Source organism: Urocampus carinirostris, chromosome 11, assembly GCF_059441175.1.
Source record: "Urocampus carinirostris isolate Australia breed hairy pipefish chromosome 11, RoL_Ucar_1.0, whole genome shotgun sequence".
NCBI lineage: Eukaryota > Metazoa > Chordata > Actinopteri > Syngnathiformes > Syngnathidae > Urocampus > Urocampus carinirostris.
In genome coordinates, this window is record NC_142359.1 from 41,422,179 (window position 1) to 41,442,787 (window position 20,609).

General features: G+C 38.4%; 2 protein-coding genes and 1 pseudogene across 4 annotated transcripts in view; 1 reads left to right on the top strand and 2 right to left on the bottom strand.

Annotated features, from left to right (window-relative positions):
* Positions 1-1,253, bottom strand: part of LOC148357396 (DENN domain-containing protein 11-like) — a 35,977-nt pseudogene extending 34,724 nt beyond the window's left edge. The window contains exon 1 of the transcript XR_015852121.1: positions 1,093-1,253. The product of XR_015852121.1 is annotated as a DENN domain-containing protein 11-like (transcript). The remainder of the gene's footprint in view (positions 1-1,092) is intronic.
* Positions 1,223-18,572, top strand: arl1 (ARF like GTPase 1). The gene is made up of 6 exons (XM_088346780.1): positions 1,223-1,369; positions 1,761-1,898; positions 6,517-6,598; positions 6,672-6,783; positions 6,858-7,036; positions 13,677-18,572. Exons 1-6 carry the CDS (start codon positions 1,366-1,368, stop codon positions 13,705-13,707), a joined length of 546 nt encoding a protein of 181 aa, XP_088202906.1. The 5' UTR covers positions 1,223-1,365; the 3' UTR covers positions 13,708-18,572.
* The window catches only part of utp20 (UTP20 small subunit processome component), a 71,828-nt gene continuing 65,178 nt past the window's right edge, over positions 13,960-20,609 (bottom strand). Inside the window, exons 57-60 of one of the 2 annotated variants that reach the window (XM_088346779.1) lie at positions 19,163-19,234; positions 17,275-17,401; positions 17,064-17,209; positions 13,960-14,962 (exon numbers count right to left, since the gene is read on the bottom strand). In XM_088346779.1, the coding sequence (XP_088202905.1) occupies positions 14,807-14,962; positions 17,064-17,209; positions 17,275-17,401; positions 19,163-19,234 (501 nt within the window). In that variant the 3' untranslated portion in view covers positions 13,960-14,806. Of the gene's footprint in view, positions 14,963-17,063; positions 17,210-17,274; positions 17,402-18,922; positions 19,235-20,609 lie in introns of both variants that reach the window. The other variant, XM_088346778.1, reaches the window with a different exon arrangement.

Genomic DNA, 20,609 nt, shown 5'->3' on the forward strand with positions numbered 1-20,609 from the left:
GAGTTTAGTTTTAGAGTTCGTTGTGTTTTCAATAAACCGGTGCAGACGCCTTGGAGACCGACAAACCTCCCGACATTTGTTGCCCTACTGACATAATTCATGCGCACCTCACATTCTACGCCTGCAATAGTGTTTTTTATTTTTGCATTTGATAATCTCATTAGAGGGGCAACTCTTTACTCCTACTTGCATTGCCTACATACTCATGTTAAAACGCCCTTTGCGCCTCAGCAAACGGTTCCGGTCAGATTGTACGTTTAGCAACTACGTAAATATATTTTTTGCACATTTACAAACTAATCCACCCTCCACCAAATAAAATTAAAACATGTAATTATTTTCATTCTTATTACTGATTGTTTTTGATGTAATTAAATTGTGTACAAATGAACTAAAAATGACGAAGTGACACTAGAACTAATTAAAAATAGTACTCCAATGATATAAATTCAATAATTGAAATAACAAAATAAACTCACTTATTTAATTACTACTGTGTTTATTTTTGTATTTGCAATGCGTATTCACAATCTCGTATTTTTCATTGTTGCTCCTAAAAGTTATTATATTAGTTTTGATTGCACTACTGTTACAATGCACTATTCTTTCATGGCAACATTCTTTGCCTATCTAATGACAGTCTTTTATCTTATTTTTCTCTTTAAAGTCTTCATGACATGTTTATCGTGGGGTGCAATGTCCAATCTCATTACATACATTGTTTCTTAACATTGATATCAATAAAAATAAAGACATCTCAGTCCAACTAAAAATAAACTTAGACAAACGAAGAGCTGCGAACATTCACTTGAAAATACTACTCAAACAATACAAATTGAATTAATAAAGTTTCAGAATAGACTCAGAAAAAATCAATTCAGTGTTTCGTATTTTCGTATTTAACAAAAAATAAATAACGAAATTTTCTACACATTTTTATTGGGACCGTGTCTAAAACGGGCCAAATTTAGCCAAAAACCAACATTTCACAACTTTTGTATAGCAGGCCACCGAAATGTTTTGAAAACAAATACTTCTCAGATCGCAAAAGTAAACATATTCAGTTCTAAAGGTAACTAAACTATTACATACGTTGAGAAACAATTCAGCTCCTCGTGTGAGTGCCGTAAACCTTCTTACAACCAGCAGCACTTTCGACGTATTCCCTTTTGAAACATTTTAATTTAAAGGATAAAAAAAATCCCAACCTATCACATTTATTTTAATAAGATACATTTAATGTAATTGCGATATTGAAATATATTAAGGACGTGTCCGCGTGGGTGGATGACGTCATCTTAAGACACGTCACCACACGGAAGCTTAAACTCAAACTGCGAGACAATTCCCGTGGTCCTATCGAAAATGGGTGCGTATTCCGCCATACTATTCTAATTTATATTTATCGAGCAAACGGATTTTTAAAAATTTTATCAGTGGGATTGCATAAACGCACGAAATTTGGGTTTTGTTGACATCTTAATAGCCTTTTATAAACTATATCCTAGCTAAAATTGCTAAGGCTACACACTAAATTCATCCATTTGTTTTGATGTGGAACAAAGAGTTCGAATATTACCGATTTGGGAATCTTGAATTCTAACTGGCACTCAAGCGATTAGCACTTCTAATCTTGCCTGGCCATTGTTGCTAAAATAACAGCGGAAATCTGGAGGCCCTAGCCATGCTTCTAGATAAATAATATAATATAATTTTCAATAAAGATGGTTGTAATACGGTCCGATCACTTATACTTCTAGGTGCCTTCTTCTCTCGCATCTTCTCCGGCCTGTTTGGAACCAGGGAGATGAGAATTCTTATCCTTGGTTTGGATGGTGCAGGGAAAACCACGATTTTGTATAGGCTTCAGGTTGGAGAGGTGGTCACCACAATTCCAAGTAAGCACAGGCTGTTTTGCAAAATTATAAGAAATCCAGCTTGCATGTTGTGGAAAATGCAAGCAGGTTTCATACACTCCAATACATTTAGCCACATTTTCTACATTGACCTAGCCATGTGACGACAACATGACTGACGGCAGTAACCCGTAGTAAACAGTGGGAATGGCCAGTAAACAGTTGATAACAAAACAAACCCCCCAAAAAAGAATTCAACAGCATTGGCAATGAATGGTCAAACTGATATTGTGCAGTTGTCTGATGAGGTGGCTCACCTTGTTGGAAAGCACTAAAAGTCAAGTCATTTTTATTTGTATAGCCCTTAATCACAAAGAATCTCAAAGGGATGCACAGGTTGATGCACAGACTTTTATTAAACCATCCCCTGATCTAAAACCTACATGAGGGCAAGGAAAAACTTAAAAACCTCAACATGAGGAAAATGAAGAAACCTTGAGAAGGGACCGCACATGTGGTTAATCCCCCTTTCAGAATGACCAGGCTGCAATGGATGTTGCAATTACAAATAGTACAGAGATATTGTCAACAAAAAATATAGGTTATTCATATGCTATAGAGTAGAAGTGTGTTTTGAGCTTAGAAGATATGAGGGAGCAAGTCCATGTATGTTTTTGTATAATACCAAGAAAACCTTGAAATCACATCTTAGGCTAACAGGGAGCCAAAAGCCAAAAATCGGTGTAATGTGATCGGACTTTCTTGTCCTAGTTAAAAGCCTCGCTGCAGCATTTTGTACCAGCTGAAGACTCTTGATTCTGGACTTCGGGAGACCGGAGAGTAGTGCCTTATTAGTGATATTAAAGACCGAGCCATACCTTCTTCCTCCTGACATATTTTCACATCTAACCAAACCTTCCTGACTTCAGTCCAAAAAACCTGTACAACTATATAGAGCATGGGTCGGCAACCTATGGCACGCGAGGGGTTAACCGGTGGCACACGAGCGCACGGCAAAGTAATAATGATTTATCGGACTGCTCGATTGTATTTAGCTTGAAAGCTGCGTCATGTGCCTTTCCTTTTGCAATTTGCATGGTGAGGATATTTCTATGCTAATTTAATTTGTGCACAAGCTAAGAAGTTGCAGTCTTCCTCGGCGCATATATTCCACCGGTCTAAATCTTAACTTTTGTACTCGAGCGCCGCTGGCGGCTGTTAGAAAAATTACATAAATTGGCCGCATCACTGAATAAGCCGCAGGGTTGAACGTTTGGGAAAAAAGTAGCGGGTTATAGTCCAGAATTTACGGTAGTTCGTTTTATTACTAATACTACTATTATTATTAATAATAGTAATATTATGAGAAACGTTCTGAAACTATTCAAAATCACTGTGCTGACATATTTATGTCACAGAAGGTTACCCAAGAAGTCACAAGTCTATATCTCAAACAGGGTCCATATAGAAGAAGAATTTACTTTTATTGTCATTCTTTGTAACCATGCACACAGAACGAAATGTCGATACACCTGACCCGTACAGTTAAACTGTAGCGAGCCGATGCAGCCGCAGTCAAACAGGGCGCCGTTATATTAGACCCAACTGCTGTGTTGGGAGTCATTAGGTGACCAAACCCCCCAATTCCAACCCTTAATGCAGAGCAGGGAGGCATTGAGTACCAATGTTGTAAGTCTTAGGCCGAGGCTTGACCCAGCGACCTCCCAGTCTCGGAGCGGGTGCCCTACCATCTAGGCTACCGCGCTGATGTGAGCTTATTGGGGGTATTAATAATAATAATAATAATTTCCTTTGTATTGTCATTCTTTGTAACAATGTACACAGAACGAAATGTCGATACACCTGACCCGTTGTAGCGAGTCGATGCAGCCGCAGCCAACAGAGGGCGCCGCCATTATACCAATTAGGTATAGGGGTTCAGTGTCTTACCCAAGGACATTTCGATATGTAACACGGAGGGGCCGGGATTCGAACTGCGATCTCTTGATCCCAAGACGAGCTCTACCTCCCAAGCTACTGCCGCCCCAGTAGGGGAGTCAGATTTTGGCAGGTAAAATGCCTGCCAAAATCCTCCCTGCTAACTCCTGAATCAAAAGTCCGAATAACCCCAAAATCACTGTGCTGACATATTTATGTCACAGAAGGTTACCCTAGAAGTCACATGTCAATATCTTAAACAGGATCCATTTAAGCAGGGCACAACATAAGTCCCATTGTTCTATGTGCAGATAAGTATCGCTGTCTTCATCAAAAATAATTAATTCTAAATTGGGGTTAGAACCTTGCCCACTGCACAGCAATAAATCACCATCATAAAAAGTGGTGGTTATATTTTTCTGTCGTCGTTATCGATATTTGTTTTAACACAAATCCTAATTCAAGTGCTGACCGCTAGGGTGCTTCTGCTGTCTGTATTTTTTTTTTTGTACTTTATATTTGCTATGGCCCCGAAGGCTTGCATTGATGCTAAAGATGAAGAGAAAACATAACCATGAAAAACAAACTTTTATTAATCAATCTGAAGAAGGCACATGAATGTCTACCCTTGCAGTCTTCTATCAAATATCGGATTTATTATTAACGAACAAGGAAGCGATTAAAGAAAGGAAAAGTAAAATCCTTGCAAGTAGAAGTTTTAAAATCGTTTTCATTTTTAATTCACATCCTTCACCCCTCTGCATCCACCCGTTACCCTTACTGTACCACTTCATGTCAGTCATATCAAAGGTAAATTAAATATAATTTTCCATTACATATACTGTACATTCATTTGTTAGTTATTGAGATTCGAATGTATAACACGTAAGTACTTTCTATATTCTAGTGCAGGGGTAGAGAACAAGTTTGACACAAAGAGCCGAAATTTTTAACTGTGAGAGTCAAAGAGCCACACCATGCACTGACCTGCCATGACGGACAGACACACACAATTAAAAACATATTATTTCCGAAAACACTCCTCTCCTTACAATACAACAAGTATTGTTCTTGTGTTGATTTCGAGGAAAGTATTCACCCTCAATACACACCAAAAAAACTAAGCAAGAAAAAAGGCAAAGAGCCACAGTATATACAAAAAATGATGAGGCAAAGATCTGCATTCTTATTGGCCAAGAGCCGCATGTGGCTCTTGAGCCACCCCTGTACTAGTGTTTTTTTAAAGTTTATATGAGTACAAGAGGTTCCAAAAAGGCACTCCTATGGGTTTCTATCCCCCGCTATACCACATTTTCAATTTGCAATCCCCACCTCAGAATGTCTTGTTGTACATCAGGGGTCTCCAACCTTTTTCAAGCATCAAGCTACTTTTTGCTACTTATTAGTTCAAAGGGCACACACTTTGATATAAATTTCTGAACTAACTTATCTTGTATTGCAATGTTTTATCTCATTACCAGGCTAATTATTGCAGGTAGGAGAGTGAAATCTATTTATATAGAGAAATAAAAGGGACAAAGAAAGACAGATGGAAAAAGCGAGAGAAAGTCAGATGGAGCGGTAGATTGAGAAAGAAAAAATAATGGGGGAGAAAGAAGAGAAATAGGGAAAGAGAAAAAGGGGTGAAAGAAAGAGGGAATAAGAGAAAAATAAAAAGAGAGAGGGAGTAAAGCTAGATAGAAAAAGAAAGGGAGAAAAGGAGAAAGAGAAGAAGAGATAAGTAGAGTTAAATGGACTCAGTCAACCAATATAATAATAATTTGACTCAAAAATCCCAATGACTCGGCACTAGTGTGCTATTTTTAGAAAAGGTCAGCAGGCACCTCAGCTGTCCTCAGGGGTCGCCTGGTTGGAGACCCGTGGTCTACTGTATATCAAAAAAGGGAATCTATAAGTGACATGTCGCACAGTGTTTCCAGTGAGGTATCTGATCTGTCTGTATTTTCACGACCATAGGGTGCACCGTGTTAATAGGCACAGTTTCTGTAACTGGTTGTATTTTTGTATTTAACACTACACAGGACGTACCCACATGAGAGGGCATGTGTGCCCTCTGCCTCCCCTCCAGGAAATGTCCCCCCTCACGCAAATACTAATATGACTTCCTTTCTCATTTTTATGGAATGTAATATAACACCACAGCATGAAAATATTGCACATTGCACGCGAAAGGTACATGGTTCGAGACAAGGTTGAAACATATATTGGCCCTGGAGAGGGATAGGTGCCACCAGGCTGTACTTGCCCAAGACACACCACAGGAAATGGTGCCCCTACCATACTTTGTAGAAATCACTTTTGAACAAGTTGAAAATATTGACGTTGGCAAAATGACTCCCTATTTCGTGAATGTTTGCCTCCTGGTTTATCCGTTGAGAATATGACATTTCATTTCTAGCATAATAAGCTCTAAGGTATAGCACAGCCTCCGGTAGCACAATAACTTTCAAATTGCTAGCTACAGTACGCTATGGAGTTAGCATTCATAAGGACTTTTGCAAACAATGGACACAATGTGTGTGACATGGTGGCTAAAGACACGCATAGATGTCACAGGAGATCGCATAAAAGTTGCATTTATTTGAAATTGTGAATTATCTCACCATAATATCAAATTTCACCCTAAAAAACTTCAACCTTCAGTTGTGTAAAAATTCTGTGAATCTATTTTAACCCGACACTGTGTGTTTTTGTTGTGCAGCAATCGGATTTAACGTAGAGACGGTCACATACAAAAATCTCAAGTTTCAGGTGTGGGATCTAGGAGGACAGACAAGTATCCGGTACGTACACCAGGAAGAGATCATATGAGCAGAGCATGTAGTATATTTTCTTTGTCCTCTGGTCTTCTGGCAGGCCATACTGGCGGTGCTACTATTCAAACACTGATGCGGTCATCTACGTGGTGGACAGCAGCGACAGAGACCGAATGGGTATCTCCAAGTCTGAGCTTGTGGCCATGTTGGAGGCGAGTGATCTCCACAGACTGATCATCAGAAGGGTAACAACATCTCTTTCATAGTTAAAGTTTTTTTTGTCCAGGAGGAGGAACTTAAAAAAGCCATCCTGGTGGTATTTGCAAACAAGCAAGACATGGACCAGGCTATGACGCCGGCCGAGGTGGCCAACGCTCTGGGACTGCCCGCTCTCAAAGACCGCAAGTGGCAGATCTTCAAGACTTCCGCGACCAAGGGCACAGGCTTGGATGAAGCAATGGAATGGTACGTTTTTTTTTTTTTGTAACACATGACCTACTGTACCCCAAATACTTTTGTGAGTGCAGGGTTTGTGCGGGTGCTTCAAATCCCTGTAAATGCTTGAATTTTAATGTTATTTAAGGTCAAGAAAATGTTTGAATTTTGGGTGCTTGAAAATTTCCATTGTCATGTTTTCCTGCCACTCTGACTTGATAGACCAAGCTTTTAAATTAAGAAAGAAATTTAAAAGTGCGTAATGACAACACCGATGGTGGCTCCATTTCTCATAATCAAATCATCATGTGAAGCGTTACTCCCCACTACTGTCGCATCCAAGAGGACAGGTTTGTCAGACTAGTCATGGGAATTACGGCTCTTATTGGAGAAACGGCTCGCTCACTACAAAGAGATTACCCAACGCTTATAGGCCTCTTCCCGTGTTTGTAAACAAGTGTGACAGCAAAGCTGGGCACACATTGTTGAGGCAGAATGTCAGAAAAAAAACACCCTCAAAAAGATTTCTTCCTTTAAAACTACTGGAAAAATTGGCCTTGAAAGTACTTGAATTTGGCCATGAAAAAGATACACGAACCCTGTGTGTGAACAGTCCAGAGAAGGGTTTTCAAACTCTATGTACATGCGGGCCGCCGGAGCTTGGGCCACATCGGGTTTTCCACAAGACAAAAACATTCAACTGTTGTCAAATATCTTTTTATGAATGCCAAACAAAATAAGATTTTAAAAAATATCAAGAATTACAGACTCTCCCCTACTTACGACCATTCGACTTACGAAAAACGGTAGATACAAAAATTTTTTTCGGGATGTTGAAAAATATCTGGTCAATGCTGTTAGATTTTGTATTGTGTGCACCTTTTTCCGAGGACAGTGTGCGTCTTTCCACCGCTACCGGCGTGTGGTGGCGCTGTGAGAGGTCACCCACCATTCACCCCGAAGAAGAAATCAGCTTCTTAGTTCGTGTGTAAACATTCTATACTGTATCTCCAGCATGCTAAGAACTTTGACATTTGCGGTTTTATATCTTGTGCATCCATTCAATATGGTTGGTGAAAAAAGGGGCAAAGCTGTTTCATTTGAAATGAAAGTGGAAAATGGAACCTTGATGCGGTTGAGAAAATGGTTGAATCCCTTTTCTTGGCCACTTTTTATTGCGGAGAAGGGAGTCGCCTAACTGCTGAAGCTACTCTTCCAAAAGTAAGTTAAACTTAACTTTATATTTGTAGAGCACATTATTTTATGAAATAATTATTTTTTTGGTACAAAACAAAACATGTTACTTATACAAGCCTTTAACATGCTTACAAACCTTAATAATGTAAAATATAGCACTGAGTAAATTTACGAACAAATTCAACTTATGATTGTCCAAAATCTCGTTCGTGAGTAGGACAGTGTCTGTATGTGAAAATCAATCAATCAGTAATACATGAATCCATAATTTAGGTAGGCTGAAGTAACAATAAAGAGAGTGTTTATTATTTGACCTCCAGATGTCCCTTCATTATCTAGTGCATCAGAAAACGATTGCTGGAAAGCTCAAGGAACAATACAAAGTACTAAGACTCTGACCAAACCACCTCATTATTTTCTCATTGGCCAGCTTTTCACAAGGTTTGTTTTTAGGTACCTGTAGCAGCAAGATGGCGGGCAATTATGTCTGCACCCTTTAGGTGAGGCTAATGCTATGTAAAACATGTACATTTCTCAAACTACTCAATATTTCAATATCATCTTGTTTAAATGAAAACTCTTACCACTAGATGGTGCTAAAACATGTACTTTCCTTTTGAACGTAGTCATCTTTTCGTTTGTTTTGCAAGTGCAAGGGAATTTTGTGTACTTGTATTCATATCTGGTATCTGTATTAACTATTCAAGAGTTAAAAATTTAACATTAAGGCCCAAACCTCAAACTATCATCCTGCAAGCTTAAAACGCTGGTCTATAGGGGTCTGGAAAATATTTTATATTTCAAAAGAAAACTCATCCATATGGTGCAGGGGTCTCCAACCTTTTTCAAGCATTGAGCTACTTTTTGTTAGCATTTAGAGAAAGGGACACTCAGTTTGATATACATTTTTCTTTAAAAATAGCAACTTAGCTAAGTGACTTGTTAAATAGCCAAAAGGTAGCTTGTTCCCTAGAAAGTCAAAAAAATAGGGTAAAATTAAATAGTATGCATAACATGAAAAAAAGCTAGCAAACAACAAAAACTGCAGTATTTGCTCATTCGCTTTATAAAACCCATAAATAGGAATTTTTATTTTTACAGGAATACAACGAAGATAAAAATGTGTTTAGTACATGAATAGATTGATTCTGTTCTCTTCATTGATAGCTTAAAAATTCTATCAAATACTTGAATAACATTTTCTGTCCATTAAGCCAATGAACTGGAATTTACTTGAATATCAAACAATTGTTATCACTGTATTACTAGGTAAACGATTAAGAATAGGGTTAATTAGACTAAGTCAACCAATAAAAGTACATTTTACTAGAAAATCACCATGACCCAGCAGTGGTGAGCTATTTTCAGAATGGGTCCGCAGGGATCTCAACCTACCTTATGGGGCACTCCTGTACCCACGGGCACCACGTTGGAGTCTCTTGATATGGTGCATTTCTACAGCTAAATCAACAAACTAGATCTATGATAAACATATGCCCTTGTAAACTATTGAATCATGATTACACTAGTTACAAAAGGCAATGTCACAACAAACAAGTCACCTATAAAGCATAGTAAATAAGACAGTCTAATGCAAAAATGATTACCGGTACACTAAAAAATCAAATGTAATGCTCATATCAGAGATTTGGTAAATTACAGTGGTAAATACTAGCACCGCTGCTATGACGGGGTGCAGGTTCTTCGATGGTTTCCAGGAGGTTATTGTAACATTCAGCTTATGAGCTAGATTGGTGGACGTGGGACCTAAGTGGTTTCTGGCTTCGAGCAAATTCTTATTGCTTGAAATGGCAGCACTGCGTTTTTACGCTAAACCTTTTTCTTGTGGCTAAGAGTCAAAAAACAAAAGTTCAACTAGGGTAAAACGCAACGCTTGTAAATGTCACATTTCACTCAGCTGTCTAATCACAGTGCAGGTGAGGCGGGATGAACAGACGGCACGTTTTAGCACGGGGTGAGGGGCTGACTAATATTCCTTCTGACCGACAAAGCTACGCAGCATAAATACATACGATGGCGTTTATGATCATTTATATCAGAGGTCTCAAAACTTGCAGCCCCTAGACTGTTTGATGGCCCTGGGATGTCCAACACCCCCCAAAAAAACGAGTGCACAATAGAAAAAGTGACCACCTTATTACTTTTGAAAAGAAATTAAAAAAAAAAAAATATATATATATATACTGGACTGTCTCAGAAAATTAGAATATTGTGATAAAGTTCTTTATTTTCTGTAATGCAATTAAAAAAACAAAAATGTCATACATTCTGGATTCATTACACATCAACTGAACTATTTCAAGCCTTTTATTATTTGAATATTGCTGATTTTGGCTTACAGGTGAAAAAAACTCAAAAATCATATTTTAAAATATTAGAATACTTCCTCAGACCAAGTAAAAAATAATTTTATAACAGCAAAACTAAATCAAACATTTGAAAATGTCCATTGATGCACTCAGTCCTTGGTTGGGAATCCTTTTGCACGGATTACTGCATCAATCCGGCGTGGCATGGAGACAATCAGCCTGTGGCATTGCTGAGGTGTTATTGATGCCCAGGATGCTTCGATAGCGGCCTTCAGCTCATTTGCATTTGTAGGTCTGGTGTCTTTCATCTTCTTCTTAACTATACCCCACAAATTCTCGATGGGGTTCAGGTCAGGGGAATTAGCAGGCCAATCAAGGACAGTGATGCCATGGTCAGTGCACCAGTTACTGGTGGTTTTGGCACTGTGGGCAGGTGCCAGATCATGCTGGAAAATGAAATCCTCATCTCCATAGAGCTTTTCAGCAGATGGAAGCATGTAGTGCTCTAAAATCTCTTGGTACACAGTTGCATTTACTCTGGACTTGATGAAACACAGTGGACCAACACCAGCAGCGGACATGGCTCCCCAAACCATTGCTGACTGTGGGAACTTCACACTGGATTTCAAGCAACTTGGATTTTGCTCCTCTCCAGCCTTTCTCCAGACTCTGGCGCCTTGACTCCCAAATGAAATTCAAAACTTGCTTTCGTCTGAAAAGAGGACTTTGGACCACTCAGCAACTGTCCAGTGCTTCTTCTCCATAGCCCAAGTCAGACGCTTCTTCCGTTGTCTTGAGTTCAGAAGTGGCTTGACCATGGGAATACGGCTATTGTAGCCCATTTCCCGGACACGTCTGTGAACTGTGGCTTTTGATACCTGGACTCCAGCTTCAGCCCACTGTCTTTGAAGCTCCCCCAAATTCTGGAAGCGGCTCTTCGTCACAATTTTGTTAAGGCTGCGATCATCTCTCTTGGTTGTGCAGCGTTTCCGGCCACATTTTTCCCTTCCAACAGACTTTTTGTGGATATGCTTTGAAACTGCACTCTGTGAACAGCCTGCTCTTTGAGAATTTTCCTTTTGTGTCTTACCCTCCTGATGGAGGGTATCAATGATGGTCCTCTGGACAGCAGTCAGATTAGCAGTCTTCCCCATACTTGTGATTTAGTTTACTGAACCAAGCTGAGTGTTTTTAAGGCTCAGGAAACCCTCGCAAGGTGTTTCGAGTTAATTAGATGATTCAGGTGATTAGTTGAATAGCCTACTTGTATACTTTTTCATGATATTCTAATATTTTGAGATAGGATTTTTGAGTTTTCTTAAGCTGTAAGCCAAATTCAGCAATATTCAAATAATAAAAGGCTTGAAATAGTTCAGTTGATGTGTAATGAATCCAGAATGTATGACATTTTTGTTTTTTTAATTGCATTACAGAAAATAAAGAACTTTATCACAATATTCTAATTTTCTGAGACAGTCCAGTATATATAGTATATATACCTATATAAGGACAAAAAAGAAAATAGAAAAATAAAATGACACACAGTAAAACTCAAGAAAATAAACAATATAAAATTAGAAAAATCAAAGGAAATAATTTATTTTCCTACTTTTCTTTTTATTCCCATTTACCATTTTTGGCTTTTTATTTTTTTCATTCCTTTTCCCTTTTTGTCTTTGAGAAAAGCTCGGTTAAAAATTTAAGAAAAAGGGTGCTTTTTGCTCACTTTCAGTCTACATAATTTGTAGTCTCCCTTGGACTTTTTGTTGCACTACACATAACAGCGACATCTAGTGGACAAATATAAAACACTGTCCCCTTAAGAATTGCGGCATGTTTAACAGCTTCGCCAGACCCCAACTCAATTGACCCGATATATTTACCGAAGTTTCACACCCATTAAGTGCACCGTTTCAAAAGGGCGCATTCTCCTTGGTTTGAATTATTTTTTTGTCAGCTCATATGGCGCACTGGCCTATTAGGCGCCAGTCTCACGCACCCACCTACAATAGCACAAGTGTGCGTATCAAAAAAAAAAAAAAGCACTGGGAACAAAATTGAGTTTGTGGTTTATCAAGTATATCACCAAGTAAAACACCAGAGTACAACAAAATTGTGAAAAAAAAAAAAAGACCAGACAGTTTGGTACTCACATTTTTACGCTAAGCCCTTGAACTCTATCCTCAGACATGAAAAAAATACACCCAGTCTTATGACATGAAGATCCCTCTGCCATTCTTTTGTCATGCCTTCCCCATTCAGCTCGTTTGCCTTAATGAGATCCTGCAAGAAATGTCTCTTTAGGCAAAGTTTTTCTTTCAAAAATCACTATCGGCGGTAGTTTGTCCATCAGCGTGGCAAGCGGGAGACTCCTGAGACCCCATTGTGCGTATCACGATGCTACTTGTCCCAGTCTTCTCAACCACGTGCTTCATCGAATTGTCAAACGTCAGCAGCACTTAGACCATGTTGATGATGTGGCTCGGTTGGATCAGTTTTTCTGCGATGGCGTTGCTGCAGTAGGACTGATTTTCATTTAAATTAAAATCCCCTGGAAGTTGCTGCGGCAGCGTAGTCCTGGCCCGAATGGAAAAGGGGCAATGCTTCATGAAGTAAAAGCGTCAAGACAGTCCCCCTTAAAAATCTTCAACCTTCTCCGTTAACATCGTTACTTTCAGTTAAACTGAGGCCGTAGAAGCACTTCTGACACTTGATCATTGCTAGACGATCGAGTGCTCAAGTTTTCTTCCAATTCGGGCCACCTCGCCTCACATCTGCGGAAGGTAAGTTGCTTTTTGTTACCTGTTAGGGCTCGTTTTTCAACTTCCTCCATTTTCGAAGCATCGATTCATTAATCTTGAGGCAATGCCCACAATTCAAATTTTGGCGGGGAATCCCACACTGCTGTCCTGTCACGTCTGTTGAAGAAGGTGCTTTGTGATTAGGCGTGGCTCACATTTTGAATGAAATCTGAGACGTGTGTGTGCCCCTTATGGGCGTGAAGATCCGGTAATGAGAACTCAAAGTTATTTAGATTAACTTAGCATTTACATACATTTGAAAATGAAATAAAGTTTAATTATAATATGTGAAACAACAATGAATGATTATACAGTATTTACTGATTTTGTGTTTTCATCCAGGCTGGTGGATTCTCTGAAGAGTCGACAGTAAACCACACAAAACAGAAGACACTCTTACTTTTCTTCTTTTTTTGTAAATATTTAATGAATGAAGCATTGTGACTTGACCCTTTTACTCCAGGTCAAACGGGATTCTTTGAGCATACTGACGGACAAGTAAACAAAAAAGAGGAACTGCGTATGAATGGACCATAATATGAAATCACTTAAGTCAACACCTGTGTCGCAAGTATAACTTGTTGTTCAGACTTTAGTGCCTTTAAGTCAGATTATTTTACTCCCATTACCCACAGGTTGCAATTTATTGTATGTAAAAATGCAATGAGACACCACATCAAAGACTCATAGATAATTCTTTACTAATGAATAGCCCACTAAGTGTTTTTGAATAATTGTACCAGTAGTCTCTTTGTTATTGGGTAAAATTGATTTGCCTGCCCTCCTTTTACAAATTTACCGTATCTAAATAGTTAAAACATAAAAATATATTCCGCCATTGTAATGCAGAGTATGGAATTTTTGGAACTTTTTTTTTTTGCTTCAAAATGAGTGGCTGCATATTTATACAGCTTGTACAGTGACAATTCTCAGTAAAGAGTTTTGGTGATAGTAACAATTGTGTTAGAAGCGTTTTATATCGTTGATTTAATTTATTGTAGTCAAAATATTTTGTCTGGCCATGAACCTTGATATTCTTTGAAAATAGCCAGTCTCTTGGCAAAATAGGCAGAAGCAGTTTTTTTTTCGGATTCCGGTGAAAATAAATTTTCACTTCTGCTGACAGCAGCAGCCCTCACAGTCAACTCTCCTTTTTTAATTTAGGTTTGCCATGTCTGAAATGGGGTGGGCTAAATGTCTCACAGAAAGCCAAGGGCTAGGTGGCTAAAGGGCTAATGCAATAATATGGATTTTTTTTGGTACAAATTTATTTTATAAGCATTCAACATTCCCGGCAGGCCACATATTAATTTTATGCCTGCGGGCTGGTAAAAAATGTGATCATGGTCTGTAACTGGCCTCCTGGCTGGACTTTGGACATGCTAGCATTAAATGCTACACCCATACACACAAAACAGCTGGTCATGACTCCGCTTAACTATTAAAAAAAAAAAGCGAGTTCTTTGATTGACTCACTGCACCATGGCTAAGTCTTTGAGCGCATTGCTGCGGTGCCTTTTGGCTTTATACTCAGGCCGAAGAAATTCGATCTTGCGCTTTTTGGCCTCAATTTTCTTGAGGTGTTTCTTGACTTTTTTCTTGGCAGCAATGTCTGGGTTCGTCACCGCCTAGAAGACAAAAGCATTACTGGTTGTTTATATTCGTGGCTACTACTGCTAGTAAGAAAGGTTCCATCTATATACAAAAACCATACCTCCCTAATGGAAGGTGGCTTAGGTCCAGAACACATTCACATTCATTCCACTTCGCTCTTTTCAATCTGACACCGAACATTAAGCCCATAGCACAAGGGGTGAGTTGCTGTGGAATGCAACCCTTCATTAGCAAAAGCCCGGTTTACCCCCTCTGCATCATACGAGTCTATCAATCCTTCTTAATTATCCTTCACATCTATCCCTTGCATTCACTAAATTATTTGACCTCACAAACAGCATATTTCACCCCATCCATCCACCGATATTTAGGCCTTACTCTTATTCTATTTCCCACCTCTACTACACTACATATTCTTATTCAGACGGCTACTGCTGTAACAAAGAATTGACAAAATCAATTAAAATCGATGATAGAAAGAGTTGGCAACTACTTAGATCATCGATTCGTTGTATCTCATGATTTATGAGCCAACTAGAACGTTCCATCAATGCAAATTAGAGTGCACACCTTTTCGTTGACGCTGGGAATTTTATCACCTTGGTCCGGCCGAGGGCGCCAAGACAGTTTTTATAAAAAAGCTTTTCATTTTCTTTATTTACTACATTTTTAACATTGCATCATTTACAAACAAAATTAACATAGAAGCTTCAACTTTGTAGTGTTTGACTGTTTCATCATGAAAGGAAATAGACAGAAATACAGAGTAAAACAATCAGAAAATAAGTAAAAAAATCGACTTAAATTTAAATGAATTACTTTTTCTTTTGTATAACAAGTCCAAATTTACTATGATCTGAGGATGAGGTAGGAAAACAGTATCTTACATACTGTATTCGTAGATGTATAGCATATATATGTATGTATTTTTGTTTACTGTTAAGTTAAATGACTAACACCTATTTTCTTTATTGTTTTATATCATAGGATATTTTATTTTGTGCATTATCGTCTATCGGTCCAAAATTTCAATATTTGAAAAAATAGGAGGGGAATTAGAAATTCTATTAATCTAAAAAATAATCGAAGGATTCATGAAATTAATCGTTAGTTGTAGCCGTACAAACGGCCTTCATTCAATCTTCCATACGTCAGAACTATCTCGGAACATTTTCATCAACCCTCTCACCACACCCGTTCTTCTTACTTCCTCATTCCGTAACCTATCCAGTCGTGTCACCTAACACATACTACATGAAAATCTAATTTGAAAGACATTTGACCTATTATGCTCATTTACTCTCAAACTCCATGCCTCTGAGCCACTCTGTTGGTACCACCACACCTTTCAAACAATCCTCGCTTTGCATACATTCGCAGATCTCTACATTTGAACAATCTGTTCAGCACCCCCGTTGCTTTGCACCCTTCAACGACCCCTTTTTTCCACATCATCCTCCAAACCACCACATACAAACCCAAATTTAAAACCATCTATGTCCTGCAACTTGACACCGTTCAACAAAATTTCTCATCCAACTACCTCACCATCTTTTTACCTTACTCTTGTCTGCAATAAACTTAAGCTTCCTTCTCTTACACACTATAAAACTCCACTACCAAAGCACTAAGTCAAACACTAAAGCAGCATTATCTGCAAAAAGCTGACTTAAATGCAACCCACCCTCACACACTATAACTGCTCTTCCTCGCACCACTCCTTCCATATACAAATTGAACAGTCAGGGTGACATGACACACCTTTGCCTCAAACCCACTCTTACCCGAAACCACTTGCTCACTTCACTCCCCACTCCCACACAAGCTCTATTATCCCCTTACTAGCCTAGAACAACACACAGTACGCTGCCCCCACTAACTCATTATATCCTGCTCAACACTTGCCAAAATGCCTCCCTTTTGCTATAAACTTTTTACACAACTGCCTCACTGTTAAAATATGATCTATACATCCCCTTCCTTATCTAAACCCAGTTTCTCCCCAAATACTTCTGTAATATCCTTTATTTATCCAATCCAAATACTGCCATACGGGTTATACATATGCAATTTGGAAGCAAATCAAAAAATATATACAAACCAACGACATCTTACCTGCAATGCTTGTTGTCGCTTGCGCGCCACCCTCCTCGCCGCAAATTGCTTCTGTACTGCAGAGAAAGCCAGCGAAAACTTCTCCACTCCAATTTGTTTCTTCATCAATTCGATCAGCTCCTGAGCCAAGTTCTTCAGCGTTGGGTCTGGGGAGGATAACGTCCTTGAATACGCTCTCCTCACAAATAGATCAAGACCATCCGTGGCTTACCTTGCTCGGCGTAGGTGCTTTGCAATTCTCTATACAGTGGAGTGATAATAATGGTCAAATAAGGGGCAAGTCGCTCTTTTCCAAGGTCCATTGCGATTGCTCCGAGAAATTTAAACACACAGGTTCTCTGGAAATAAGGAAGCCGGGGAGATCATAAATTGTCTGCATTCGTTTGAGAAGAAATCCTTTGTTTTCTAAAAGAATGCATTGAAAAGACCTTTTAGATCAGGGGTAGAAACCTTTGTGCCGAAACAAAATGATTAAAAAAACGTTTTTGTATCTTCCAATAAGAAGTCTCGATCCAATACATTTGCAATGCATGAAGAAAAAAAAGATTATACTTGTTTTTCCTAACATGTATTTCTGAAAACATATCCAAGTAGGCATTTATGTGCACATGTTAAATTTCATTTTCTATTTATTACTACACCATTTTATTAAATTCATATTGAAAGACATTGGATCAAAACAAAGTAATATAGTGAAAAACAGCCTCTGGAAAATGAATGCACATATTATATGCCCCTTTTTTAAGCATGAAATGTTATCATTTACATTAAACTCAGTATCAAGCCATGTTTACTTGTATCACCCTCAATCACAAAAAGTCTCAAAGGGCCACACAGACCCCAAATTATTACAAACTAAAGTCAATTAATTAACCTAAAAATACTTTATATTGTTTTTAATTTATTAATATATAAATTACCAATCATGTAACATTATGCACAAAATACCTTTAAAAAAGGGGGGAAAATAAAGCAATCAAAAAAAGACAACTAAAAAAGGAGCATAAAATAAAATGAGTAAAAAAAAGAAATACAAGTAAAAAGTTCGTAAAAAACAAAAGAGGGAAAAAAAAGACAAAAACAAGACAAATTATTTTAGAATCTGAGGGTAAAAGAAAAATGGGAATTTTGTTTCCTTTGCAGGACTTTTAGTAAATATATTTAAAATAAATACATGATAAGCAAATACAGGAAAATGCAGTTAAAAAATGTATACTAAGAATAACATACATTACTTGAATGAACACAATGCAGTGCCCAATGTTTTACGGAAAATATTTTCATGGGAGTGGGGCCCATAAAGTGACAAAAGCACCAGAACAACATTTTCATAAATTTGAGGTACTTTTTGTTTTAAACCTTTTAAGGAACTGGACAGAATGAGAACCTTTTTACTTGCAGCTGCAATCCCCTGGGTTTTGTCATCATTGGAGCCTCTGTCAAGCTCTGTATGCTGTGCATGTAAAAATGTACATTTTTTAGACTCAAATAAATTATTTTTTCATCTTTCTTGGAGTTTGGGTTAGTGTTTTGACTGTGTATGAAACAGGCCTTTTATACTTTGAGTACCTTCGTGCTACACCAAGAGAAGCATACAAAAATAAAGCTGGGATGAGCATAAAGTTACTCTTCACCCCACCCCCATGCCTTCAATTACTCCTCCCTAATGTGTTGTTTTACACTTTTTAGGGACACCTTAATTAAACAAGCCACCTTAAATAGAGAAAATATTCTACTTTCAACTTTTGAAGGACACCTCAAAGGATGCACCCAAACTTTAACAGGCTGGATTAAAACAGTTTGTATGTGGCCCACAGGCCAATGTTTGCTCGACTCTATTCTAGATACTACTTTGGTACCTTAAGAGGAATTTTAGGATTTTTTGATGCCTCTCTTTTGGACATCAGTGACAGTTTATTTATGAGCCAAAGAAGTGAAGGAGGTTTGTTGTCCCTAATGTCTTCCTCCTCTTCTTCGTTGTTATGCTCCTCTCCTTCCTTCTCCATCTCTTTTGTCATTTCCTCCTCAGGCGAGGCAAAATCTGACTCTGGAGAAAGGTGGTAGAGAACCTTGGCCACAAAGAGAAGGTTTTTGATCACCTGCTCTCCAGACGCCTCGTCCAAGAATTTGGACTGCAGCTGATAGCAGAAGGATGAGGCTAGGCTTCTCATCTGCAGGAAAAATATATTATGGAATGATAAGACATCTACAACCTAAATTACAGTGGTAACTCTTCACGAGCAGCTTTAAACACAATAATTTTTGTTTACGAGTTATTTACAACAAAAGTCTTGCTCACTAAACGAAGGATAATCCAGTTTACAAGCAGTCTCAAGGCTACCACCAGTGGTACCTCTAGAAATGTTTCATAGGGGATGTTATGTAAGGAGGTCAAGGGGAAAACCATTATTTACTTATGAGCAATGTTAATTATGTACTTTAATGCAGGGGTCTCCATACCTGTCAACCTGTACGTTTTTGCCGTACAAAGTAAGTTTATTATGCATTTTAAGACGTGTACGACGTACAAGAAAATCTGTACGGAAAAACGCAAATTTGTCAATTATGGGTACCATCCGGTCGGTATACACAGACTATCACGAAACGGCAAATCAATCAAGTCAAACGAGTTAGCTGCGGTAGCCTCTCTCGGTATCGTTTTTTTCCGTTGCAAACGAAGCGAGCGTTTTATGCTATTGTGCGCATGCGTCTGCCGCTGTAGTGCCTTATTTCGACTCCTCTGTAAAACCCTCCCCCCCCCCCGCGTGAACGCGCATTCTGCTGCGGTTCCGACAATAGCAATCGTATTCTATATAATAAGCTTATTAAAACAATAAAGCTATTGTCGGAGGCGCAGCAGAATGCGCGTTCACGTGGGGGGGGAGGATTTTGCAGGCGGGTCGAAATTAGGCACTACACCAGAAGATTCCTCAACAGCTACAGAAGTGATGTTCTGCCATTTCATCGCAGAGCACAACATACCTCCAACAGTTGCCGATCACTTCACAAGGCTTATGAAAAACATGTTTCCCAGTCACAAGGCTGCAAAGGTTTGTATTTTCTGTCCCTGTTAAATAGTCTGTTTGCAATTTAAAATACAAGCCTCAATGGTTGATATTGTGGTGTAGTTTACAAAATAGAAATGCCAACTCATTTTTTCCGCCAAGAAATATATTTACAAATTTAAATTTAAAGTGATATTAATGGATATTCTAGTTAGGCTGATAACAATTAATCGGATTTTAGTTTTTTTCATTTTCTTTTTAATTTTATTAGTAAGAATATGTATAGAATGATATAACGAAACACATGTACAATATAACATGTTAAACTACATAAATAAACGTTTGGAGAAAAAAAAAATGTTAAGATTTTTTTGTATTTTGTAAGGGAAAATACGACAGTTTGTAAGGGCATGGAGCCGTGGAGGTTGACAGATAGATAGATAGAGATAGATAGATAGATACTTTATTCATCCCCGAAGGGAAATTCACTTTTCCAGCAGCATCCCTGAGCTGAGAACAATCGAAAATAACACGGGAGCTG

Coding starts and splice junctions, on each gene's coding strand:
- arl1 (XM_088346780.1), top strand. Junction 1,899..6,516: donor GGTGGTCACCACAATTCCAA/GTAAGCACAGGC, acceptor TTTGTTGTGCAG/CAATCGGATTTAACGTAGAG. Junction 7,037..13,676: donor TTGGATGAAGCAATGGAATG/GTACGTTTTTTT, acceptor GTTTTCATCCAG/GCTGGTGGATTCTCTGAAGA.